The sequence below is a fragment of the Nycticebus coucang genome, chromosome 9, assembly GCF_027406575.1.
Source record: "Nycticebus coucang isolate mNycCou1 chromosome 9, mNycCou1.pri, whole genome shotgun sequence".
Taxonomy (NCBI): domain Eukaryota; kingdom Metazoa; phylum Chordata; class Mammalia; order Primates; family Lorisidae; genus Nycticebus; species Nycticebus coucang.
In genome coordinates this window covers 11,082,466-11,110,321 of record NC_069788.1, presented here as the reverse complement: position 1 = coordinate 11,110,321, position 27,856 = coordinate 11,082,466, and the positions used below count along the sequence as shown (strand labels likewise).

At 44.7% G+C, this 27,856-nt stretch overlaps 1 protein-coding gene across 2 annotated transcripts; it reads right to left on the bottom strand.

The window, feature by feature from the left end:
* Positions 1 to 537: 537 nt before the first annotated feature.
* On the bottom strand, positions 538 to 23,179 carry CGAS (cyclic GMP-AMP synthase). Of its 2 annotated transcripts, none has more exons than XM_053601164.1 (5): positions 21,857 to 23,179; positions 16,763 to 16,982; positions 12,928 to 13,170; positions 5,215 to 5,317; positions 538 to 3,605 (listed from the first exon to the last, which is right to left on the bottom strand). In XM_053601164.1, exons 1-5 carry the CDS (start codon positions 23,027 to 23,029, stop codon positions 3,257 to 3,259), a joined length of 2,088 nt encoding a protein of 695 aa, XP_053457139.1. In that variant the 5' UTR covers positions 23,030 to 23,179; the 3' UTR covers positions 538 to 3,256. The 2 variants fall into 2 exon arrangements, with proteins under 2 accessions (XP_053457139.1, XP_053457141.1); XM_053601166.1 differs by having other exon boundaries at positions 5,215 to 5,314.
* Between the last annotated feature and the right edge of the window lie 4,677 nt (positions 23,180 to 27,856).

Here is a 27,856-nt window from a genome sequence, read left to right as displayed (position 1 = left end):
ATGGGCACCCAGCCTTTAATTACTTTTCTTGTACACATTCTTTTTTATAGAGTTAAAAGTAGTGTGGCTTATTTTATTTACCTAATTTTCTATTTATTTATAATTGTCCCCAAAACTCTTCTCCAAATGTCTAACTTTTCTCTTAGTATGTTTCAACACAGTAGTTTTTTAAGCAACATGCATAAAGCAAAAACCACAAAAAAACACGAAAAGATGCAACTCCATTAAAATTTTAAAATTTGGTTTACTAAAAGATACCAACAAAAGTGAAGACAATCTCCATGGTAGAAGCTCATTTGTTAATGCAAACAAAGGGTAAATATTCAAAATATATAACAAACTTCAACAAAACAATGAGAAAAAGATAACCAGCCCACAGAAAATGCGCAGAATATATGAACAGGAAAAATTAAACCAACAGCAGTTGCTTCTAGGTTGAATGCTACCTGGGCAGAGGAGAGAGGGTAATGCTTTATTCCACACCAGTTTGTCTGAGTTTAGTATCATGTGTATATATTACCTTTTCAGAAACAAAAGTATTACTGAAAAAAAAAAAGTTATGTTTTATATTTAGTCACATATATTGAAAAACACTCTATTTTCTGTAAGATCATGTGATTCCTGAAGTGTGCCAAGATAATGTAGACAATTAGTTTTTCAGCCCCTTCCTTCCTATACTACATGTAGAACAGAACTTCCAAATACATTTGATGGTTGAACAAAGACTCGAATTTTTTTCTTCTTAGAGACAGTCTCACTTTGTCGCCCTCAGTAGAGTGCTGTAGCATCACAGCTCACAGCAACCTCTAGCTCTTGGGCTTAGGCGATGCTCTTGCCTCAGCTTCCTGAGCAGCTGGGACCACAGGCGCCCACCACAACGCCCAGCTATTTCGTTTTGTTTTGTTTTGTTGCAGTTTTTGGCTGGAGCTGGGTTTAAACCCGCCACCCTCAGTATATGGGGCTGGTGCCCTACTCACTGAGCCACAGGCACCGCCCAAGGCCTTGAAGTTTTATAGACAAGGATCATTTCTAATATTTTTCCTGACAGCTTCCCATACACCTATGCTAGGTGAGAACTAGTGTTCAATAAGTAAACTTGACACATTTAATTAAGGTGATATGTATTTCATCCTTTATTCCTATCTAGTAATGTTTAAAAATTTATTTATTTTTTATTTTATTTTTCCTTTTTAGAGACAAAGTCTCATTATGTCACCCTTGGTAGAGTGCTGTGGCATCACAGCTCACAGCAACCTCAAAGTCTTGGGCTTAAGCAATTCTCTTGCCTCAGCCTCCAAAGTAGCTGGGACTATAGGTGCCTGCCATAACACCCGGCTATTTTGTTTTGGTTGTAGTTGTCACTGTTTGGCAGGCCCGGGCTGGATTTGAACCCGCCAGCTCCAGTGTATGTGGCTGGCACCCTAGCTGCTGAGCTATAGGTGCCAGGCCTGGTAATGTTTTTAGATGTTAAATAGTCCTTTTGCTTCTTATTCCTTGACTAATCTCTTTCCTAGAATATTGCTTAGAGTTTATTACAACTGATAACTGGATAATTGTTATTTAGCTCATTAAATATCAAATGTCTGATTTTGAATCTAAAGTGTGGTTACCTCAAACATGAAGCAGTACAATTAATCCAAGTACGTCCTAAACTATCGACACAGTTTTGCCATCTTAATGTTCTCCAGTGTATGCCGGTGGCGAAGCCTGGACACAGAGTGGCGACGAAATCATGAGGGGTTTTCCCCAGCTTGTTGAGAATTGAACAATTTTCCTAGCAAGAAGAGGTCCAAAGCCTGGAAGAAGTGGTAGTCAGCTGGTGTGGGGTCTGGTGAGTACGGTGGATGACAGAGTTCTCAAGTCCAGCTTCTGCAGTTTTAACAACATTGTTCATGCGACATGCGGTTAAGCGTTGGCTCCAGAGGACTGGCCTGTGTCTGTTGACTAATCTCACCTGCTTGCAAGCATCCTCATCATGTCGTCCACTTGGGTGCAGTAGACTTCCACTGTCATCGACTGACGGGGTTTCATGAAGCTGTAATGAGTAATACCAGCACTGGACCACCAAAGACACCAATAGCTTTTTCTTTTCTTTTTGCAGTTTATGGCCGGGGCTGGGTTTGAACACGCCACCTCTGGCATATGAGGTAGGTGCCCTAGTCCTTTGAGCCATGGGCGCTGCCCTCCATTAGCTTTTTCTGATGAATACCTGATTTTGGACCATGTTTTGGCTCTTCATCTTTATCCAGCCATTGTGCTGAATGCTTGCAATTGTCAGTAAGAATCCACTTTTCATCACTCGTAACAATACAGAGCAGAAATGGTTCACCTTTATGTTGTGACAGCAAAGTGAGGCCAAGCTTCCAGCTTGCATTACCTTATGATGCTCATTTAATTCATGTGGAACCGATCCAGCTTCTTTCCTTTGCTGATTTGTTTCCAATGGTCCAATGTTGGAATAGTAACGTCAAACCTTGCTGCTGATTCGCACGCATGTTCAGATGGATTTGCTTCTACTCCAGCTTTCAGCTCATCATTATCCACTTCGGCCTCAGGTCCCCCACGTGGCTCATTTTCAATAATAAAATCACTGTAATGCAGCTTCTCAAACCATCAACGGTACTGTACGTTCATCAGCCACATCCTTCCCAAACGCTATTAATATTTTGATAATAAACACTGTTAATATTGGTTCTACGATGGAACTCATATTTAAAAATAAGATGAATTTTTGACTTATCCATGGTTTCCAAAAATTGATCTAAAAAAATTAAAAGATAGGGCGGCGCCTGTGGCTCAGTCGGTGGGGCGCCAGCCCCATATACCGAGGGTGGCAGGTTCAAACCCAGCCCCGGCCAAACTGCAACCAAAAAATAGCCGGGCGTTGTGACAGGCGCCTGTAGTCCAGCTACTCGGGAGGCTGAGGCAGGAGAATCGCTTAAGCCCAGGAGTTGGAGGTTGCTGTGAGCTGTGTGAGGCCACGGCACTCTACCGAGGGCCCTAAAGTGAGACTCTGTCTCTACAAAAAAAAAAAAAATTAAAAGATAATCACAAGCCAAAACATGCATTTGAAAGACTCAGGATGTACTTTCACAATACAAAGAAAATAAGAAGTGTCCAAGTGAAGTGTCGGGTATCAACTGTCAAACTTAGAACCTAAGGAAATGGGAATGGGATATTTCATAGGTAATAACCTAATACATTCATCATAGTCCACCACTGCTATAATACATTTCAAACATTCCGATTGTTATTCTTAAGTCTCAAAAACTGGAAATCCATTGTTTACTTCATATTCAATTTGCTTTGACAGAAATTCTATACTTGTTTTGTCAATTTGCTCTTGAGAGAATAGGTTGACTTCAGGAATAAAATAATGCTGGAGTTGTTTTTCCCTGAGGCAATGAAGGAAGTACATCACACAAGTATTAAAGCACAACTCCAGATTTTGGAGGCACCACCGACTGTCATCAGGGTCCTTGGTACAAACGTGGAAGAAGGCGGTTTTCACGTGGTAGGAACAGAATTTATCCAGTCCTTTTCGGGTCTCAAACTTTTTTTTCAGCTGCTCTAAAAGGTATTTCATTAGTTTTAAGCAATCTTTCCTGTTGAATAAAAAAATAATAATTTATTTTCACATATTTGCAACCTGCTTTACTCAACAAAGGACTTTAGGCATCTTATAGGAAAAGCCTATTTAAATAATTAAGATATATAAAAATATAGTCACTCTAAAACCTGATTATGTTTTTAAATATCTGCTTTGAAATTTATTTTTTTAGAGATGGAGTCTCAATTTATTACCCTCCGTAGAGTGCCGTAGCGTCACAGCTCACAGCAACCTCAAACTGCTGGGCTTAGGTGATTCTCTTGCCTCAGCCTCCTGTGTAGCTGGGACTACAGGTGCCTGCCACAAAGCCCAGCAGTTTTGTTGCAGTTTGGCCAGGGCTGGGTTCAAACCTGCCACCCTTGGTATATGGGCTGGCGCCCCCCTATGCTTTGAGTTTTAAAACCACGTTTTTTTCTCTTCTCCATTCCCAGTTTATCAATTATTTCGACTGTATAAAACTGATACATATTTATATTATTCAACCAGTTATTCATCACCTACAAAAATCTTGCCTTAATTGTTTTTTTCTTCCTCAAAGACTCATCCACCTGAATTGTTTGAATTTTTATAGCATATTTTACTTGACTGGAATGCAAATATTTACATTACTTTTCTAGTTATTTAGTAGTTGACAAAATTTAGTATTTATAAAATTATTTGGCCTTATCAGCAATATCTTTTTTAATGTCTGCTTCAAAGCTTGCACATGAAGCCTTTAAAGAAGCTCTGTGCATATATGTTGACCATTCTTGTTTTGACATTTTAACTTCTGTGACTTTTATGCTGGTCACTTTTGAAACTCAAATGAATAATTCTTTTTCAATCTCAGTTCTTTATGGTGTGTATGCTATCAATAAAAACAATTACCCAGGCTGTGCATGGTGGCTCAGGCCTGTAATCCCAGCATTCTGGGAGGCTCATTGCTTGAGCTCAAGAGTTGGAGACAAGCCCAAGCAAGAGCAAGACCCTGTCTCTACTAAAAACACAAAAACTAGCCGAGCATTGTAGTGAGCACCTGCAGTCCCAGTTGCTCAGGAGGCTGAAGCAAGAGGATGGCTTGAGCCCAAGAGTTTGAGGTTGTTGTAAGCAACCATGACCCCATGGCACTCTAGCCTGGGGGAAACAGAGCGAGACTCTGTCCCCAAAACAAAAACAACAAACCAATTACACACTTAGTGTTGTTTTAAGTTTGACCAGTTATTCCCTAGCCTATTACGCAGCCAAACCATCTCAAGGCACCAGCATTCAATAAAAGAGATCCTTTGGCCTCCTCCAATTACATGACAATATTCAATAGCAACCAGAATACTACGACACCTCCACTTGTCATGGTTTGCGATCACGCCCTCTCACTCAATCCTGCTGGCACATCTATCTGACCCAGGGTTCAGGACTACTGCTCACTGGCCTTACCTTCTAACAACATCCTTCCGTGGTCCCCTGGATTGAGCTTCTCTGGTTTCACACTCATACTCTCCCCAGGTCAATCTGGCCCTGCCCTGCCCTGCTAGACCCAACTCAGCAAAGATCAGATTCAGGTTTGAGTTACAGCTTCAACAAAGAAATTCAATGAAATCTTCCATTGGACAAAGTAAGGGCTTTACCTGCAGCATTTCACTCCGCCATCTTCACAGCACGTTTTGGTGTGTCCATGATTATTCAAAATCTCTTTTTCAATATGAGAGAAGGATAACCGCCAGGTTTCTTCTTAATTTCAAAAAGAAAAATAGAAAAACACTTTACCAAAAGTGTCCATATCTCAACCATAATATTTAAGTGAATCCCTTCGTTAAAATATCATTCTGAAAAAATTCTTGGGGGACACAAACCAAAAGAAGTGAACAAATAATGTAACTGCATATGAAAATGATGGTTTTTTGGCTCGGTGCCCATAGCTTAATGGTTAGGGTGCCAGCCACATGCACCAGAGCTGCTGGGTTCAAACCCAGCCTGGGCCTGCTAAACAAACAACAACAAAAATAGCCGGGCATTGTGGCAACAACAACAACAACAAAACAGCCAAGCATTGTGCCTGTAGTCCCAGCTGCTTGAGAGGCTGAGACAAGAGAATCACCTGAGCCCAAGAGTTTGAGGTTGCTGTGAGTTATGACACTACAGCACTCTACAGAGGGCAACAAAGTGAGACTCTGTCTCAATTTAGGAAAAAAAAAAAAAAACAGAAAATGATTGTTTTGAAGAAAAAAACAGGCCTAAACAGGAAAAAAATGGGAGAAGGAGGTCAGAACTTAGTAAGTTAATATAGGCCAGGCGAAGTGGCTCATGCCTGTAATCCTAACACTCTGGGAGGCTAAGGCAGGTGGATTGTTTGAGCTCACAGGTTCAAGACCAGCCTGAGCAAAAATTGAGACCCCCATCTCTACTAAAAATAGAAAAACTGAGGCAAGAGGATCTTTTGAGCCCAAAAGTTGGAAGTTGCTGTGAGCTATGAAGCCACAGCACTCTACCCAGGGTAAAAGCTGGAGACTCTGTCTCAAAAAAAAAAAAAGCTAATAAATATAGTTAGCCATAGTGAAATGTATTACCTTTTATATATTGTTAAATTTGGTTTGTTGACATTTTGTTTCAAATGGGGGAAAAGACACAAAGCTCCCTTGTAGAATAACTCAAATAATTTATGTAAATACTCATCTCTCAAAGAGGTAGGGAATAAGCCCCTACTCTTTAACACCAACTGTGCACATGACTTTCTTTTTTTTGTTTTGTTTTGTTTTTGAGACAGAGTCTCAGTTTGTCTCCCTCAGTAGAGTGCTGTGGCATCACAGCTCACAGCAACCTCAAACTCTTGGGCTTAAGTGATTCTCTTGCTTCAGCCTCCCAAGTAGCTGGGACTACAGGCACCTGACACAACGCCCAGATATTTTTTGTTGCAGTTGTCATTGTTGTTTAGCTGGCTCAGGCTGGGTTCAAACCCGCCACCCTCAATGTATGTGGACGGTGCTGTAACCACTGTGCTACGGGCGCCGAGCCTGCACATGACTTTCTTCCAAGTAGTGCAGCCTGAGAACAGGGAGAAAGAGTCACTGAGTACGGAAACCTAACAAATACTACATCAGCTAGGTGATGAAGGTGAATGTCAACAGGGCTGGCAAGGCGAGGTGGCTCACACCTATAATCCGAACACTCTTGGGAAACTGAGGCAGGAGGACTGCTTGAGCCCAGGAGTTTGAGGTTGCTGTGAGCTAGGCCCATGCCACTTTCTCAAAAAAAAAAAAAGAAATTAAAACATCAACAGGGCTAAGTTGCATTTGCAGCATGTACCTGAATATGATGAAATAAGGATAGCACCTCACCTCTATGACCTTCCTCTCCAAAACCCATAACTGCAATCTAATAAGGAAAACATCAGACAATCCTAAGAGAGATAGTCTACAAAATATGGGACCAGTACTCCTCAAGACTGAGAAGGACATCAGAAACAAACAAAAGACTAGGAGCCCGGCCCGGTGGCTCACGCCTGTAATCCTAACACTCTGGGAGGTCGAAGCAGGTGGACTGCCCTGAGATCCAAGGATCGAGAGCCTGAGCCAGAGTGAGACCCCATCTCTACAAATAGCTGGGCACTGTTGAGGGCACCTGCAGTCCCAGCTACTCAGGAGGCTGAGGCAAGAGAATCATTGGAGCCCAAAAGTTTGAGGTTGCTATGAGCTATGATGCCACGGCACTCTACCAAGGGTGACAAAGTGAAACTCTGTCTCAAAAAATAAAAATAAAAAAAGACTGAGAAAAAATAAAAAATAAAAAAAAAAAAGACTGAGAAACTGTCATACTCCAGAGGAGCTTAAGGAGACAGGACAACTAAATGTGATATTGTATCCAAGGTGGAATCTTGGTACAGAAAAGGACATTAGGCAAAAACTAAAGAAATCTAGATAAAGTATAGGCTTTAGCTAATGCTATATAAATACCAGTTTATTGATTGTGACAAATGTATCATATTAACATGAGGTGTACGTGACAGTTAAATGAGGGTGTGGTGGCATGCACCTGTAGTTCCAGCTACTCAAGAAGTTAAGGTGAGAGGATTGCTTGAGGCAGTACTTTGAGGCCAGCCTGGGTAACATAGCAACACCCCACCCCAAACAGGAAAATGGGTGTGTGGGTTATATGGGCACTCTCTGTACTATCTTCACAATTTTTCTGTAAACCTAAAACAATTCTAAAATAAAAAGGTTATTTTTTCACTACGTTGAGATATCATTTCTCACTTCTTGGATTGCTGACAAAAATTCCAGTTGGCAATAAATGTAACAAGTCGCTGAGGCTGAGAGTGAAACAGGTACTCTGCTACACTGCTGCAGAAATGCAAATTGGAACAATGCCTATGGAGGGGTTTTTGTCAATATCTAACAAAATTACACAGGGACTTACTCTTTGACCAGCCTTCAAAATAGACCTTAGAAAGGAATAGGTGTTGGCTTGGGGCCTGTAGCACAGTGGTTACGGCACCAGCCACATACACCGAGGCTGATGGGTTCAAAACCAACCTGGGCGAGCTAAACAATGACAACTGCAATAAACAATATGTGGGTGTTATGGCGGGCGCCTGTAGTCCCAGCTACTTGGGAGGCTGAGGCAAGAGAATCACTTAAGCCCAAGAGTTGGAGGTTGTTGTGAGCTGTGATGCCACAACTGGTGTGAACCTGCAGTTCCAGCTACTTGGGAGGCTGAGGCAGGAAGATCACTTGAGCCCAGGAGTTTCAGGCTGCACTGAGCTGTGATCACACCATTGCACTCCAGCTTGGGAGACAGAATGAGACCCTCCCTCTCAAAAAATAACAATTAATAAATAAAAATTTGGCTCAGCACCCACAGCACAGTGGTTACGGCACCAGCCACATACACCAAGGGCCAAAACCCAGCCTGCTCCAACTAAACAATGACAAATGCAACAAAAAATACTTGGGAGTTGTGACAGGCGCCTGTAGTCCCAGCTATCTGGGAGACTGAGGCAAGAGAATCGCTTAACCCCAAGAGTCTGAGGTTGCCATGAACTGTGATGCCATAGCACTCTAACCAGGGCGACAGCTTGAGACTCTGTCTCAAAAAAAATCATAAAAGGGTGGCGCCTGTGGCTCAACGGGTAGGGCGCCGGTCCCATATGCCGGAGGTGGCGGGTTCAAGCCCAGCCCCGGCCAAAAAAAAAAAAAAAAAATCATAAAAAATAAATAAATAAAAATTTATTTATTATCTTAAAATGGGGGTGACATATGAATATACATATGCATTTAATTATACATTTTATAAATGAAAGGGTAAACAACATGTTTCTGATCAGAAAAGAGGAGTGTAGAGGGGTACCGTGGGTGACACATGTTTCTCTTTACCCTTTTCTGTAGCTTTGACTTTGCTTTATTTATTTATTTATTTTTTTTCATTTTTTTGTTGTTGCAGTTTGGTTGGGGCCGGGTTTGAACTCACCGCCCTCAGTATATGGGGCTGGCACCCTACTCACTGAGCCACAGGCATTACCCAACTTTGCTTTTTTTTTGCCGTTTTTGGCCAGGGCTGGATTTGAACCCACCACCTCTGGCATATGGGGCCAGGGCCCCACTCCTTTGAGCCACAGGCACTGCCCCCAACTTTGCTTTTTTTTAATTAAAAAAAATTGGTTCCTGGGTGGCGTCTGTGGCTCAGTGAGTAGGGCGCCCAGCCCCATATACCGAGGATGGTGGGTTCAAAGCCAGCCCTGGCCAAACTGCAACCGAAAAAAAAAAAAAAATAGCCGGGCGTTGTAGTGGGCGCCTGTAGTCCCAGCTGCTCGGGAGGCTGAGGCAAGAGAATTATGTAAGCCCAAGAATTAGAGGTTGCTATGAGCCGTGTGACTTCATGGCACTCTACCGAGGGCAATAAAGCGAGACTCTTGTCTCTACAAAAAAAAAAAAAAATTGGTTCCTTTTTTATCTTTGGAACTTTGACTTTGGTACCATGTGAATGCTTTATAAGTTTATAAAACAAAATTAAATCAAAAAAAAATTTTTTTTGAGACCGTCTCATTATGTCACCCTCAGTAGAGTATGGTAGCGTCACAGCTCACAGCAACTTCAAACTCTTGGCTCAAATGATTCTCTTGCCTCAGCCTCCCAAGTAGCTAGGACAACAGGAGCCTGCCACAGCGCCCCAGCTATTTTCTTTTTTTCTTTATTTCTTTCTCTTTTTTTTTCAGAGACAGAGTTGTACTTTATCGCCCTAGGTAGAGGACTATGGCATCACAGCTCACAGCAACCTCTAACTCCTGGGCGTAGGCGATTCTCTTGCCTTAGCCTCCTAAGTAGCTGTGACTACAGGCACCCGCCACAACACCCAGCTATTTTTTTGTTGCAGTTTGGCTGCGGCCAGGTTCGAACCTGCCACCCTACTGAGCCACAGGTGAGGCTCTCTCTCTTTTTTTTTTTTTTTAGTCATAGGGTCTCACTCTTGCACTGGCTGTTCTCGAACCTGTGAGCTCAATCAATCTACCGACCTCAGACTTTCAGAGTACTAGGATTACAGGCATGAGCCACGAAGCCCAGCCTAACTCAACATTTTTAAAAGGCCAATATCTAAGAATGGAAACCATAATGAAACAAGTGAATTTAAGTATTGAGTTAAGCTTCCCAGAAAGATGTTTCAAGTGAGTTTAGGACCTCATATTTTGACTGTGCTTATACCTTTTTTTTTTTTTCCCGGACAGAGTGTCACTGTCACCCTAGGTATGACTCACTGTCTCACTGTCACCCATTGAGTCATAGCTTATGGCAACCTCAAACTCTTGGGCTTGAGTAATCTCTTGCCTTAGCCTCCCAAGTAGCTGGGACTACATACAGGCACCTGTCACAATGCCCAGCTAGTTTTTTTTTTTCAGTAGAGACGAGGTCTTACTCTTGCTTAGGCTGGTCTTGAACGCCTGAGCTCAAGCAATCCATCTGCAGTGGTGGATGGATTACAGGCAGAGCCTGCAGAGTTCTAGGATTACAGGCATGAGCCACCACACCCAGCCTAATAGTGCTGGTATCTTAAGGACAAAAAGAATTGTAAAGAAATCATAAACTGTTTTTTATAATTATATACTTTTTTTGTTGTTGGGGATTCATTGATATAATTATATTCTTGGTGATAATGCTGGAATTATTTTGAAATAGACAGGTAGATTAAAAAACAAGTTTGAAATTTTTAACTAAAAGCAAATAAAAACAAATAATATTTTTTAAAATATGGCTTGTGAGACTGGGGAATTTCTATTGAAATGTTTGAAAAGAGAAAAACTAAAGCAGGTGTTACAAATGCCTAAAATCTGGTACAAGCATTTTTACTCTTAATAAGTCCCTGTGTGTGTGAGTTCACCCATATGTGAACACACATGGGAACACATACACACAGAGGCAGGGTTGTGTCTGAATATAGATAATCTGGAATGATGGGAGAACAGCCAAGGGTAACAGAGAGCAGAGGTGAAGTTGAGTACCCTTTACCAGTCTCCACTTGCTTTCATACTAATGCAAGGAGGTAAGGAATCACCCAAGCACGGAGGCCAGAGGACCACTGGACTCTCCCCACGGTGTAGGGAGACGGCAAGAGGGTGGTGTGGGATCCTGTTGAGATGCCCTTATCACATCAATGAGGTTTCTTTGGATAACCATTCTAAAAATTGCCCTGGAATTACAGCACCTCTTTACAGAAAGCGATGTTCCTTTTGCAAAACCATGAATAACGATACACATGCTTCCCTTTCACAAACTATTTTCTTCTGGCAGAAAATGACCCCCGTATGTATGCAATATAAAGAGTTATGATGTGTGTCCATAAAAATGCAAACCATCCAACTAAGCATGATTGACTATTAGGGGCTTTTTCTCAGCAATACTCATTTATAACGTGGTTCATTTGTTTTGTGGTCTCTTCCAATTCCCCAGTCCAGCAACAGTAGGTGCCAAAAGTCCTCTCTCAATTTATGAGAGAGTGAAAATAATCAGCTCCTTTCTTTCTAATACCTGGAAAAAAATACCACCATTATTCAGTTTTAGCTGTAGACCAGCTGACTCGGTCTGGTTCTCAGAACTTGAGGGTCATCCACGAGCACAGCCCGTCCCGATCTGTGAGGCTGAAATGTACCAGTGGAAAGGCAGACAATCCCTGCACCCAACCACAGCTGACTCTGGGAAGGTCCCTAGCTATGGGAGCAACGCAATGGGAAGATGAAGGAAAAAGAGAAACAGGGCCAAGAATGAGAGTCTAAGCTCTGGTGATACTGTTAACACATAATAATGTATAATGGCTGTGAATGGAACTGGGGTCTTCACACGCACTGCCTTATCCATCCTCCCAGAACCGGTCAAGTAGCTTTCAGTAACTCAGTGATCAGATGAGAAAGCAGGTTTAAAAGACTTCACAACTAGCCCAGGATCACACAGCTAGGAAGAGAAGTCTCAGGATTCAGAACCAGGGCAGTCTAACTCCAAAGGCAATACTGCCTTTCTTTATTAATAAAAAAAAAAAAAAAAAAGGGCGGTGCCTGCGGCTCAGTCGGTAAGGCGCCGGCCCCATATACCGAGGGTGGTGGGTTCAAACCCAGCCCCGGCCAAACTGCAACCAAAAAAATAGCCGGGCGTTGTGGCGGGCGCCTGTAGTCCCAGCTACTTGGGAGGCTGAGGCAAGAGAATCGCTTAAGCCCAGGAGTTGGAGGTTGCTGCGAGCTGTGTGAGGCCACGGCACTCTACCGAGGACCATAAAGTGAGACTCTGTCTCTACAAAAAAATAAATAAATAAATAAGAGTCTGGGCACCTGTTGCTCAGTGGTTAGGTTGCCAGGCACATGCTCCAGGGCTGGTGGGTTCAAACCCAGCCCAGGCCTGTTAAACAAAAAAAATAGCTGGGCATTGTGGTGGGCGCCTGTAGTCCCAGCTATGCGGGAGGCTGAGGCAAGAGAATCACTTGAGCCCAAGAGTTGGAGGTTACTGTGAGCTATGACGTCAAGGCACTCTACTGAGGGTGACAAAGTGAGACTGTCTCAAAAAATAAATAAAAATATCTTTGAGCCCTTCCAATAGTAGAATAAACATAAAAACTCTGTCAAAAATAAAAAATAAATAAATAAAATAAAATAAACATAACATTGAAATGCAGATGACTGGACATTCTAAAGCTGAGTATTTATATTCATACTGCAACCCTGTCTTTTCAACTCCGTCTCTCACCAAGTTCCCATCTTGTAGCCTGATGGCTCTTAAAATGCCAACACTGGTTAGTTGTTCATCCTCTCCCTAGCATATTACATTAACGACTCTTTTACATCTCTAAGTTAACCTTAAAGTTTAAAATACCTTGAAAACCACGTCCTTCCTTCGCATGCTTGGGTACAAGGTAAAATGGTTGTTGTCTTAGTTTGGTCCTGACTTTTGCTCCAAGCCATTTATCGATGGGCATGCCTTCCTGGGTTCTAGCAGGCCAGCTACTTTTTGATTCCAAAGCCAGGATTATATCCACAGATATTTCTTTAGGTTTTCTAATGAGAAGCGTTACAGCAGGGCTCCCTCTTTTCTTCCTCTCCATAGTGATTTCTACATCTGTTTAAACATATGAAAATGAAGAAAGTTTATGGATCAAATTTTCTCTGGAAATGTAGGAGAAATAATATAACTGAAGATTTCCAAAGTGCTATGATAAGGTAGACATTAGTTCGGAAATGGAAATTGGCTCCACAAGGCAATATTTGTTGATACCTCCCATGGGAAGGCATTGTTAAGATTCTCTCTGGCATAAACTGATGAAGAGCCCTGGAGACTTCGAGGTTTGGGAGTGTTGTGGTTAAATTTTTACTTAGAATTATGGATGGATGGCCAGGCATGATTGCTCATGATCGTAACCCTAGCACTTTGGTAGTCCAAGGCGGGTGAATGGCTTGAGCTCAGGAGTTCATGTCCAGCCTGAGCAAGGACGAGGGCCCCGTCTCTACTAAAAATAAAAAACCTAGATGGGTGTTGTGGCAGGTGCCTGTAGTACCAGCTACTCAGGAGGCTGACACAAGAGGATCGCTTGAGCCCAAGAGTTTGAAGTTGTCGTGAGCTACAAAGACATGAGCACTCTGCCCAGGGTGACAGAGTAAGACTGTCTCACAAAAAAAAAAAAAAAAAAAAGAGGGCAGAGCACCTGTAGCACAGTGGTTACAGTGCCAGCCACATACACCAAGACTGGCAGGTTCAAACCTGGCCCAGGCCAGCTAAAGACAATGACTACTCCAACAAAAAATAGCTGGGCGTTGTGGCAGGCAGCTGTAGACCCAGCTAGTCGGGAGGCTGAAGCAAAAGAATTGCTTCAGCCCAAGAGTTTGCAGTTGCTGTGAGCTGTGATGCCACAGCACTCTACTGAGGGCAACATAGTGAGACACTGTCTCAAAAAAAAAAGAAAGAAAACAGAAGCCTGGGATACCATTCCAGGAGTTTGGCCTGGGAAATGACTGATGTTCCCCCAAAATATAGGTGTTCCAAAAGTCGCCATGCATACAGAAAAATGTAGGTAAATGTATCTTTATTTACAAAATATTCATTACAAATTTCTCTAAAGAGGTGGCAACACATACAGATGATTTTGTAAATATTTTGTAAAGTTTTGTAATGCATACATTTTAAATAATGTTACCTTTAGCTACAAGTTCCCATTTTTCCCTATGTATGGCAACTCTTGGGACACCCCTTAGAACAAGGAGGAAGAGGAAAAATGGGACTGAACTGAACATCATCAGACACAATGAGCTGCGGGTGCCTGTGGGACACACAAGTGGAGATGGCCACTGGACAGGTGGCTATCCATGGTGGTCAGAAGATAGCATCCCCCACTTCCCCACACTCACCCATCTTCCCACTTCCTTCCTAGAGCTGCCTACATAGACTGTCTCCTCTGCATCCAGCCCTTTCACTCTTGGGTTCAACAGCACACTGAATCTGCTCTTGTTAAAACTGCCAACAACCCCACAAGGCCAAAGGCCAAATGCAGTGGTTTTTCTGGACGTCAGTAGCATTCCAAACACTGACCGTACCCCCACCCAAAAAACAAACCAAACACTGACCCCACTTGTGCTTCACACTCACCTTTTCCCTCTGCTCATCCTCTTCTCTCCAGCCTCTAATGGGACCTTCTTCTCACCACTCTACCTCACATGGCAAATTTCCCCCTCTCCCATTCCCAGCACTCCTGATCCATCTCACTCACTCCTGATCTCACTCACTCATCTCTCCATTTGTTATTAATTGCATGTCTGTGCTTACAAGATTAAAGGTATAAAAGGATAGAAGTCTTCATATGTTTACACACTAATGGATCCTAAACAGCCAGCACATCAGATAATCAATGGGCTGAAGCTATACTTTTTCACCACTGCATTTTCTACTTTCTAGTATACAATTACTTTTTCCATTTGTTATTAATTGCATGTCTGTGCTTACAAGATTAAAGGTATAAAAGGATAGAAGTCTTCATATGTTTACACACTAATGGATCCTAAACAGCCAGCACATCAGATAATCAATGAATGTTGATTAGATTAATGAATAAATGACTCCACCTTCTCTGCCTAGACTGACCTCATCGACTCCCAATACCACCTATAAGGGGATGACTCCCAGATGTTTACTTGCAGCCCAAATGTATCCTCTGCACAGCACACCCACGCCCAACTTTATACTTGACATGTCCACCTTCCTCTACCCTAACATATCCAAAGCCAATAAACATCGCTTAATTCATACCCTAAAATGTTTCCCCTCAGTCTTTCCCATCTCAGAGAACAGCACATCAATCCATTCAAAAGCTCCATCCAGAAACCTCACAACCATCTTAATTTAATCCCCTCTCCCTCTGTCACCCCTATATTTTAATCAGGATCCAACTTCTGCTACAGCTGGGATCCATCTGCTTCTCTCCCACTCCCACTCCATCTAAGCTGCCACCATCTTTCACCTGACCTATTACAGCATTTTCCTTTCCCATCTCCCCATTTGTTTTTTTTTTTTTTTTTTTGAGACAGAGCCTCAAGCTGTCGCCCTGGGTAGAGTGCCATGGCATCACAGCTCACAGCAATCTCAACCTCCTGGGCTCAAGCGATTCTCCTGCCTCCGCCTCCCAAGTACCCGGGACTACAGGCGCCCACCACAACACCTGGCTATTTTTTTGGTTGCAGCTGTCGTTGTTTGGGGGGATTCGAACCTTCCAGCTCAGGTGTATGTGGCTGGTGCCTTAGTCGCTTGAGCCACAGGTGCCGAGCCCCCATTTGCTTTCTTATAATACTTTCACAGAAGCCAGACTAAACTTTTCAAATTTCAAAGTCAATCATTACTCCATGATTAAAACTGGACTTCTCTGTGAACATAAAATAAAATCTAAATTCCTTTCCAGGATCGACAAGTCCTTATGGAATCCAGCCCCTGGCTGCTTCTTCAGCTTCATTTCATGTCACTCTTCCCCTTGCCACATGAGCCTATTTTTTGTTCCTTGAGCTGGCCAAGCTCTTTTCTACCTCAGGGCCTGGCTCCACTGACCCACTCCACCCTAATTGCTACCATTTCCCCCAGTTCATTCCCTTCGGGGTACTCACTAAAATTTGTGTCTTGTTATTTACTTGTTTCTCTGTTTCTCCCTACTAGATTAACAGCTCAGAGAGGGGAATATGGACCCAGGGGAGCAGGCAGAGATCAGGGAATATTCATTGAAGACTGTAATACAGTCTACGTTCAGGAAGAACACGAGAAGGGGCAGCAGACTGAAACCAGAAAGTTGTTTCTAGATTTTTTTTTTTTTGAGACAGAGTCTCACTTTGTTGCCCTTGGTAGAGTGCTCTGGGTGACAACATAAAACTCTTGGGCTCAAGTGATTCCCTTGTCTCAGCCCCCGGAGTATCTGGGACTACAGGTGCCGACCGCAAGGCCCAGCTGTTGCTCAGACTGGTCTCGAACCTGTGAGCTCAGGCAATCCACCTGCCTCGGCCTCCCAGAATACTAGAATTACAGGCATGAGCCACCATGCCCGGCCCAAAGAGTTGTTTCTAGAAGCAGGTGTTAGCCAATAGTCTGCTGCAAAAAGGGGAAGAAAGATCAGGAGGGAAGTATATACCACCAATTAGTACGTAAACTTAGACCTTTAAAATTCAAAATTCAAAAATTTTACCTGCAATATTTTGAATTTCTTCCTTAATAATTGTCCTAAATTTTAACAGCATCTTAGAAGCTGATAATATTTCCCCTTCTAAAAACTGATTCAGAGGATTTTCTTTTGGATTTCTTTTGAACTTCACGAAGTAATGTGTACCACTGTTTTCATATTCTTCTAGTTGAATTCTGGGGACTTCCAATTTAAACATGACATCAAATTCATTGGGTGCAGAAATCTAGGAAACAGTAAAAATAGTGCTGAAATATTTGCTTGTGAATATATATATATATTTTTTTGTAGAGACAGTTTCACTTTATCGCCCTCGGTAGAGTGCCGTGGCGTCACACAGCTCACAGCAGCCTCCAGCTCTTGGGCTTACGCGATTCTCTTGCCTCAGCCTCCCCAGCAGCTGGGACTACAGGCGCCCACCGCAACACTCGGCTATTTTTTTGTTGCAGTTTTGCCGGGCGGGGTTTGAACCCGCCACCCTTGGTGTATGGGGCCGGCACTCTGCTCAGTGAGCCACAGGCGCCGCCCTTGTGAATATTTTTTAAGTAATTACTTTTTTTTTTAATTCTGCTACAACCATATTTTAAAAAGCAAGATTCCTTGGGAGGTTGGGTGGGTGGGGATCATTTGAGGCCAACAGTTTGAGACTAGCCTGAACAACATAGCAAGACCCCATCTCTAAAAAAATAAAATAGAAAAATCGGCTATGTGTACTGGTATAAGCCTATAGTCCCAGCTACTTAGGAGGCTGAGGCAGGAGGATCACTTGAGCCCAAGAATTTGAGGCTGCTATGATGACCCTACTGCACTCTAGCCCGGACAACAGAAAAAAACAAAACAAAACAAAAAAATCTCTGGGAGTGGGACTAGTGAAAATGAGACAAGAAGTACAAGAGTATATTATTGGTTTTAGCATGTAGGTTCTACACTCAATTTTTTTTAACACAGCCAAGAATTATTATTATTATTATTATTATTATTATTTAGAGATGGGGTCTCACTTTGTCACCCAGAATGAAATACAGTGGCATGATCACAGCTCACTGAAGCCTCCAACTCCTGGCCTGTAGGGATCCTCCCACCTCAGCCTTTCAAGTCTCTGGGGTCACTGAGCCTGGCTTAAGCATTATTTTTTAAATTAAAAGTAATTTAAGGTGATATAATGTAAGCTTTCAAAATCTATACCAACTGTTTTCTGAGTGTAAAGTTTAATAAAATCAAAAACCTTCAAGACACCTGGATTTGAAAGGTTATAGCTTCACAATTCCAAATGCCCATCAATACATGAGGGCATTAATAAGATGTTGTACATGTAGGTGGCACCTATGGCTCAAAGGAGTAGGGTGCCAGTCCCCTATACCGGAGTTGGCAGGTTCAAACCCAGCCCCGGTCATAAACTGAAAAAAAAAAAAAAAAAAAAAAAAAAAAGTTGTACATGTATACCACAAAAAAAATGGTGAACTAATACCTGTTGGATGGAACTAGAGACCAATCTTCCAAGTAAAGTGATGTAAGAAAGGAAAACAATTTAATAATAAAAAATAAAATTTTTTTTTAATTAAAAATAAAATAAAAGAAAAAAGAAAGGAAAACAAGCACCACATGTATGCACTATTAAACTGGAAGTAATTACTCAATACTTACATGTACATATGGAAACAGCACTCACCGGAAATCAAGCAGTTGTTGGGGGATGGGTAAATTCACACCTAACAGGTACAATGCACCATCTGGGCAATGGACACACTTAAAGCTTGGACTCAAACTATACAAAAGCAATTCATGTAACCAAAATGTTTGTACCTTGTAATAACTGTGAAATTTTAAAAATGAAAAAAACCTTATATTATTACTTTTTATGTCACAAGATACATGCTGCAGCCACACTCCTGTCACAAAGGTCCCAAAAATGTATGTAGTTACTTCCTGGCTGGTTGAGCCAGGTCCAGCTCTTACGGCAGCCACCCAAGCAAGCGGGAGCTACAGGTCAGGCACTACAGTAGTGTCTTTGAACCACAGCATGTGTAGGAGCTTCAAAGAATCTTCTTTCTCATCCTCATGACAATTACAGCAGCCATTTATTTTTCTATATTAAAAGTTCCACAAGTCGGGCGGCGCCTGTGGCTCAGCGGGTAGGGCGCCGGTCCCACATGCCGGAGGTGGCGGGTTCAAACCCAGCCCTGGCCAAATTAAAAAAAAAAAAAAAAAAAAAAAAGTTCCACAAGTCTTCCCTTAGCTAGGAGCATGCTCTAAGCAGAGCTATTGCCCTACACTGTTCAATGGTACCGAGTAGCCACACACGTGCACGTGGCCAGTCCAAGTTAAGATGGGCTATGTTATGGCTGAATGTGTCTCCTCCCCAAATTTATATGTTGAAACCCTAATCCTCAATATGAGGGAGGCAGGGCTTTTAGGAGGTAATTAAGATTCAATTAAGGTCATAGGGTAGGACTGGAATCTGACAGGCCACAAGAGAACACTGTGGAAAGGTGCTTTCTGCAAAACAGGAAGACAACTTTTACAAGAACCCCTTCAGGAAATACTGCAGAATCACAGTAAGAACAGGGAGTTTTCTGGCATTCTGAATGGCCCTGTTCCTATCCCCAGCACCGTAAAATCTTCTCATTCACACTGTCTTGTTTTGGGAACTGCCACACTGAGGTAACCACTATTCCAACTTCTAACACCACAGCAGGTCTGCCTGCCTGGGGCTGCCAACACAGCAGGAGCCTTTTTTTTTTTTCTTTTGAGACAAAATCTCAAGCTGTCCCCTGGGTAGAATGCTATGACATCACAGCTCACAGCAACCTCCAACTCTTGGGCTTAAGCAATTCTCTTGCCTCAGCCTCCCGAGTAGCTGGGACTACAGGCACCCACCACAACGCCCAGCTATTTTTTTGTTGCAGTTGTCATTGTTGTTTAACTGGCCAGGGCCGGGTTTCAACTCCCCAGCCTCTGTGTATGTGGCCAGTTCCCTACCCACCCAGCTATGGGAGCCCCCCAGCACTAGCCTTTTATAGCTGATCTCTTCCAACAGCATTATGGGTGCAAGGTTCCATCCACCCTGAGAGTTCATTCTTTTCCATTCTAGGTAGTATTCCATTTGGAATATATAAAAATATATTTACTCTGCCTGTTGACTCCTTGCGGTGCCATGACATTTTTGCACGTACTTTTTTTTTTTAATGACAAAGTCTTACTTTGTTGCCCTGGGTAGAGTACCATGGCATCACAGCTCACAGCAAACTTCAGCTTTTGGGCTTAGGCGATTCTCTTGCCTCAGCCTTCCCAGGAGCTGGGACTACAGGCGCCTGCGATATCGCCCGCGACAAGGCCCAGCTATTTTTTTTGTTGCAGTTTGGCCAGGGCGGGTTCAAACCCGCCATCCTCCGTATATGGGGGCGACGCCCTACTCACTGAACCTCAGGCATTGTCTATTTTTGCACATACTTAGGGAACATGATTCAGAGGTCGGCATCCAGGACAAGATCACACAAGATCCACTCCAAACACAACTACTTGCGGAATGACAAAAGACTCAATTCTCAGAAACAAATTAAATATGTCGTGAGTCACATGTAAGTCGTGTAGTGTACGGCAAAAAAACTGATTCTACTGAAAAGTGAAGTGCATATAACTCATGCATAGGAAACAAAAAATAACAAATTTTTCATTAAATTAAAAAGGACCATTTTGTTTTTGAAGTTCTTAAACATTGTTTTTTTTTGTTTGTTTTGTTTTTTTGCAGTTTTTGGTCAGGGTCGGGTTTAAACCCACCACCTCTGATACATGGGTCTGGCGCCCTACTCCTTTGAGCCACAGGCGCCACCCAATAAACATTGTTTTGTTTTTTTTTTGCATGTTTTTGAAGTTCTTATTCTATTTTCATAATAAAACACCATGGCCCCAAGGAAAAAAAAAATTTCTATTTTTGTGGCAATGTGTTAAATTGCCACAAAATTTGACTTGTCTGTCGTTTTCTTATTAATTTGTAGTAAATACCGTCTGTCAGTTTGTGTCTTGTGTTTTCACCCTCTCAATGGTGTCTTTTGATGAACAGAAGTTCTCAATCCTAATGAAATCCGATTTCCCTATCTTATATGGTCAACAATTTTAATGTCCTCTTTAAGAATTATTTGCAGGCCCGGCACGGTGGCTTAGGCCTGTAATCCCAGCACTCTGGGAGGCCCAGGAGGGTGGATTGTCTGAGCTGAGGAGTTTGAGACCAGCCTAGGCAAGAGGGAAACCCGTCTCTTCTAAAAACAGAAAAATTAGCCGGGTGTTGTGGCGGGTGCCTGTAGTCCCAACTACTCAGGAAGCTGCGGCAGGAGGATCGCTGGAGCCCAGGAGTTTGAGGTTGCTCTGAGCTAGGCGACGCCATGGCACTCTACCCAGGGCGAAGGAGTGAGAAGAAAGAAAGGAAAGAAAAGAAAGAAAGAAAGGCAATTGCCTGGGATCTGTGTTTAAGAGGCATGTTGTTAGTATCTGTAGGGGATGTTCCCTTCTTTTTAAAACTACGCTGTGAGTTCCCCATAATACCTGTATAACAAATCGGGGGAAAGGGGCCGCCAGCAGGGGAGGCGGAGGGTAGGGAAAGGACAGAAGATATTTTTCCGATGGAGTACAAATCTTCTCAAAGGAAAAAGTCTCCCCGATACATTACCATTAATGTGGAATTTTTCCGAGGCCACTTTAAATTAACTAAGCCAGTGTTTGACTTGAGAGCTCAGGTAAACACCACCAACCACAGCAGTGTTACAGAAACTCAAGTCCGCTTACTCGAACGAATCCACACATTTGATTTCCCCTAAGAGTGGTGTCTTGAGAGTGACCGCTAATCGATATTGGTTGATTGTCTGATCGACGGATGTACAGGCGAATAAACGAACAACTGTTTGTCCTTTGACCTAAGAACAAGTAAGAATCTGAGATTCTTCCGAAGGGAAGTGAAGGACCGCGACGGGAAGGTGAGGACTACCGGCAGGGCTGCGGAGAGGGTCTTACCTTCACGGGCAGGGCTGCGGAGAGGGTCTTACCTTCACGGGCAGGGCTGCGGAGAGGGTCTTACCTTCACGGGCAGGGCTGCGGAGAGGGTCTTACCTTCACGTGCTCGTAGTAGCTCCCGGTGCCCAGCAGCGCGACGCCTTTGAACTCGGACTCGCCCCTCCGCAGGCTATCCAGCAGGTGTCTCACCACCCGGTTCACCACATCAGCCGCTGCGGAGATGTCTGCGGCCCTCAACCTCAACGTGTCCAGCACCCCCCGCAGCTTACAGGCCCCGGGCGTCGCTTTCGGGCTGCAGGCACACGCCGCGGGCAGTGCCAGGCCGCAGCTGGGATCCTTCGCGGGCCAGGGCTGGGGTATCCGCTCCCGAGAGCAGCGCGCACTCCCCTCGCGAAGGGATGCAGCCCTGCGGAGTGGCGGCCCTGGGGGCGTGAACGAATCCACCTCCGCCGCCGCCGCCCCCAGCCCCTCCGGCTCCTCGGCGCGCGGAGCCTTCTTTTTGGGGCGGGCCCCCAGCTCGCGGACCGGCGGCATCTCCCGGGACTCCGGGGCGCTCTGCTTCCGCCGGGCTCCTGACTCCCCGCCAGCGCCGCAACTTCCCGCGCAGGGCTGGGCGAACTTGGAGGCAGCTGGAGGCTCGCTGGCTTCCATCGGGGCTCCTTGCTTCCGCCGGGCTCCTGACTCCCCGCCGGCGCCGCAACTCCCCGCGCAGAGCTGGGCGAACTTGGAGGCAGCTGGAGGCTCGCTGGCTTCCATCGGGGCTCCTTGCTTCCGCCGGGCTCCTGAGTCCCCGCCGGCGCCGCACCTCCCCGCGCAGGGCTGGGCGAACTTGGGGGCAGCTGGAGGCTCGCTGGCTTCCATCGGGGCTCCTTGCTTCCGCCGGGCTCCTGAGTCCCCGCCGGCGCCGCACCTCCCGGCGTGGGGCTGGGCGGCCTTGGGGGCAGCTGGAGGCTCGCTGGCTTCCATCGGGGCTCCTTGCTTACGCCGGGCTCCTGAGTCCCCGCCGGCGCCGCACCTCCCCGCGCAGGGCTGGGCGAACTTGGGGGCAGCTGGAGGCTCGCTGGCTTCCATCGGGGCTCCTTGCTTCCGCCGGGCTCCTGAGTCCCTGCCGGCGCCGCACCTCCCGGCGCGGGGCTGGGCGGCCTTGGGGGCAGCTGGAAGCTCCCTGGCTTCCGTCGGGGACCCCCTAGAACTCCGCGTGGAAGCCTTGGGGACCGCGACTCCGGCCTTCGGAGCTGCCGGTGTTGCCTTTCCGCGCCGAGAGTCCATGGCTGGCGTTGTCTGTTCCCCTGAAGACTAGGTTTTGGAAAAAGAAGCCAGAGGAAGAACCGGCAGTGCCGATAGGAAACGAAACTTAAAATCAGAAAAGCACTTCTATTTTAAACGTAACTTCTGCGGACCAAAACCAGCATCCGAGAAGACTAGGTTTTGGGAAAAGGAAGCCAGAGGAAGAACCGGCAGTGCCTATAGGAAACGAAACTTAAAATCTGGCGGGAACGTAACTTCTGCGGACCAGCCCAGCACCGGCTGGGCGGTCGCTGTGGAGCCACGCCCGCCGCCGGGAAGCTGGCCCGGCCGCCCACCATCCCCATCCAGGGAGAGCGGTTTGGGGCACTCTCCAAATGATATAACCCGACGGGCACAGAACTCGGATCGCCAAATGCATTTGATCTTGTACCACCTAAAATTATGTTGAAAAACTACATACCTTCTCGCACGTTGACGTTGGCAGAGAAACTTTCTCAATATAAGGTTAAATTAAGGGTCTGTTGGATAAAGAAACAGAGGCCAGGAACGGTGGCTCACACCTGTAATCCCTGAATTTGGGGAGATTAAGGCAGGAGGATCTCTTGAGGCCCGGAGTTAAAGACCAAGATAAGCAGTACAGAGGGACCCCGTCTGTACAAAAAGACATAGAAAAATAGAAAATATTCAAGTTTCTCGCTCAGCGCCTATAGCTCAGTGGGTAGGGCATCACCGGAGCTTGCGGGTTCGAATCCAGCCGGGGCCTACCAAACAACAATGACAACTATAACCAAAAAATAGCCGGGCGTTGTGGCGGGCGCCTGTAGTCCCAGCTGCTCGGGAGGCTGAGGCAAGAGAATCGCGTAAGCCCAAGAGTTAGAGGTTGCTGTGAGCCGTGTGAGGCCACGGCACTCTACCAAGGGCTATAAGTGAGACTCTGTCTCTACAAAAAAAAAATAATAATAATAAAAAAAAATAAAAACACACAAAATCTTGAAGTGTAATGTATGCATGAGTTTTATCCATTGGCTCTCTAAAGCCCATCAAAAAATAGCACTTATATTTTGCCTTTTTTTTGTTTGTTTTTCTGAGACAGTCTCACTTTGTGGCCCTTGGTAGAGTGCCATGGCATCATAGCTCACCGCAACCTCAAACTCTTGGGCTCAAGTGATCCACTTGATCCTCTGCCTCCCAAGTGACTGGGACTACAGGCGCCTGGTTATTTTTCTCACTCTTGCTCAGGCTGTTCTCAAACCTGTGAGCTCAGGTAATCCACTCCCCTGGGCCTTCCAAATGCTTGGATTATAGGTGTAAGCCACCTCGCCTGGCCCTATATTTTAATTTGTTAAATGTTTTTTTCTCTGTGTTATTTCATTATCTAGTTCAGAAAAGCACTTCTATTTTAAATCATCTATACTGCTTCTCCTTGATTACTTTTTTATTTTAACCATTTTCACTGTTCACTGACATTAAGTACTTTCACGTTGCTATGTAACCGTCACCATGGTCCATCTATCTCCAGATGCCTTTCACCTTGCAAAACTGAAACTGCACCATATGTATGTATGTACAAATAACTGACTCCTGAGCTGGGCAACGTTGGAGATAACCGGGTTGACACACATTTGTGTCTTTCCATAATGTCAGACTTCTCTTTCTTTCCTTTTTTTTTTAGGAATAGTCTTGCTCTCCTCCAAGGCTAGAGTGCCGTGGTATGCTTGTAGCTCACAGCAACCTCAAACTCCCAGGCTCAAACGATCCTCCTGCCTCAGCTTCCAGAGTAGCTGGGACTGTAGACACCCCCCCACACACAACAATAACCACTGCAACACTGGAGTAATTTTTCTATTTTTAGTAGAGATGGGTCTAGCTCTTGCTCAGGCTAGTCTGGAACTCCTGACTTCAAGTGATCCTACCATCTTGGCCTCTCAGGGTGTAGGATTACAAGCTTGAGAGCCACCAGGCCTAATGTCAAACTTCTATTGATGCCATTTTCATCATAAAAGCCACTAGTGATATGGAGTTCCCAAGGAGGCAATTCTCTTGAGTACTCAGAGTCATTCACTCAGGGTCTCTAATACACAGGCTCAAGCCACTCCACAAGTCAGTCAATATTGTAAACTATACATAGTAGTATAATTAATATATAAATGTATAGATTAAAATTTCCACATTCAAAGTAACATTTAACATCAAGAGAAAAGAAATAGAAAAGGGGCTCAGCTCCCATAGCTCAGTGAGTAGGACACCAGACACATACACAGAGTCTGGTGGGTTCTAGCCCGACTCGGGCCTGCTAAAGAACAATGACAACTGCAACCAAAAAATAGCCAGGCTTTGTGGCAGGCACCTGTAGTCCCAGCTACTTGGGAGGCTGAGGCAGGAGAATCGCTTAAGCCCCAGAGTTTGGTTGAGGTTGCTGTGAGCTATGACACCACGGCACTCTACCCAGGGCCACACAGTGAGACTCTGTCTCAAAAAAGAAAAAAGAAATAGAAAAGGGAAGGGGGTTAATGAACGAGTCCAAGGAAAGCAACTGTGGACAAGAAGAAAGTCCCAGGCTGATCGGGATGGTGATCAGCAAAGGGTTAGTGTCTTCTTGTAAGGATTTTGGCAGGGCCTTCATCAGCTGATGTCTAGTTGCTTATTGGGGGACAGCAAGGCAGTCACTATAGAAACAACTGACCATACCAGGCCAGGGAAGTCCTGTTCTTTTTTTTGTTTGTTTGTTTTGCTGTTTTTGGCCGGGGCTGGGTTTGAACCCGCCACCTCTGGCATATGGGGCCGGCGCCCTACTCCTTTGAGCCACAGGCACTGCCCAGTCCTGTTCTTTTTATGATCCTTGAATTTTCTGGTAGGGTAGTACAGGGTTATGCCCTTATTTGTTTAGGTTCAGTCTGTAAACATCTGCTCCTTGCTGGCATGATGCCTTTGGGGGGGAGGGGGGAGTGAGACAGAGTCTCATTCTGTTGCCTTGGATAGAGTGCCATAGCATCATAGCTCACAGCAACCTCTAACTCCTGGGCTCAAGTGATCCTCTTGCCTCAGGTGCCCAGCACAGTCCCAGCTAGTTTTTTCTATTTTTGGTAGAAATAGGATATCTCTCTTGCTCAGGCTGGTCTTGAACTCCCGAGTTCAAGCAATCCACATGCCTCAGCATCTCAGAGTGCTGGGATTACTGATGTGAGCCACCACACCTGTCCTTGATGCTTTTTTTTTTTTTTTTGAGACAAAGTCTCACTATGTCACCCTCAGTAGAGTGCTGTGGTGTCACAGCTCACAGCAACCTCCAATTCCTGGGCTTAAGCGATTCTCTTGCCTCAGCCTCCCAAGTAGCTGGGACTACAGGCGCCAGCCACAATGCCCAGCTATTTTTTGTTGCAGTTGTTTAGCTGGCCCAGGTCGGGTTCAAACCCACTACCTTCAGTGTATGTGGCTGGCTCTGTAACCACTGTGCTATGGGCACCAAGCCAAGAACTGCAACTTCTAAAGGAAAGAAACTAATGATATTTGGATATCAAATAATATAGGATTCCCTAAGCCTCTTCTTTCCTTTAGTGAGAAATTACTTCAAATTCTTTTCCACAGTTAACTCCTTTCAGAAATAAGCATTCCCTGTCATTGGCCATGGACAGGATCCCTCATCTCTGCTGCCTGTACTCACAGCTCACTGGGGCTTTATCAGAGCTTGCTTCATCTCTTCACAATTGTGTGCCTGCCTTTCAGCAGTCTGCACGCTATGAGATTATTCATTTCTGTAAGTCCAGCCTTTTCCACTGGTGGTAAAATTGACTCTCTTCCCTTCTGTTGCTTATACCCTGCCTAAATTGCTCAGGGAATTATATGCATCTCAAAGACAAAGATTTGATTCCCTACTTTTCTCACTGATCAACAAATAGTAGACTTCAAGTGAAAAATTGGAAGAAAAGAAATTGACAATTAGGCTCAGTGCCTGTGGCTCAAGCAGCTAAGGTGCCAGCCACATACACCAGAGCTGGCGGGTTCGAATCCAACCCAGGCCTGCCAAACAACAGTGACAACTGCAACCAAACAATGGCCAGGGGTTGTGGTGGGTGCTTGTAGTCCCAGCTACTTGGGAAGCTGAGGCAAGGGAATCACTTAAGCCCAGGAGTTGGAGGTTGCTGTGAGCAGGGATGCCACTGCACTCTACCCAGGGTGACAGCTTGAGGCTCTGCCTGAGCGACAGTGAGACCCCGAGTCATGAAAAAAATGGAAAAACCCAGCTGGGCACCGCGGCGAGCGCCTGTAATCCCAGCAGCTTCCGGAGGCTGAGGCAGCGGGGTGCCCGCAGCCCGAGTCTGAGGTTGTGGTGAGCTACCACGCCCACTGCACTCTGCTCAGGGACATAGGGTGGGACCCTGTCTCAACAACAACAAAAAAAAGAAATTGACAATTAGAGTTATCTAATTTTTTTTTTATTTTTTTGGAGATGGGGTCTCATTTGTCACCCAGGCTAGAGGGCAGAGCCAATGATCATAGCTCACTGCAGCTTTGAAATCCTGGGCTCAAGACATCTTTCCACCTCAGCACCCAGAGTTGCTGAGATTTTAGGGGTGAGCCACCATCCATGCCCAACCAGAGTTACCTATTTTAAAAAAAATACCACTTGTAGGCTGGACACGGTGGCCCGTGCTTGTAATCCCAGAACTTTGGGAGGTTGAGACTGGAGAACTGCTTGAGGCCAGATGCTCAAGATTAGCCTGGGCAACATAGTGAGACCCTGTCTCTACAAAAATTTTGTGTATTTTTTTTTTATTTCAGCATTCTGTGCACTGACACAAAGGTAAAAGAAAATGACTGAAACTTAAATGTGAAAGAACACTTCCCTAT

Coding starts and splice junctions, on each gene's coding strand:
- CGAS (XM_053601164.1), bottom strand. CDS start 23,029: ATGGACTCTCGGCGCGGAAAGGCAACACCGGCAGCTCCGAAGGCCGGA. Junction 5,318..12,927: donor GGAAGGACGTGGTTTTCAAG/GTATTTTAAACT, acceptor TTTGAAATTAAG/AAGAAACCTGGCGGTTATCC. Junction 3,606..5,214: donor GGCGGAGTGAAATGCTGCAG/GTAAAGCCCTTA, acceptor TTTATTCAACAG/GAAAGATTGCTTAAAACTAA.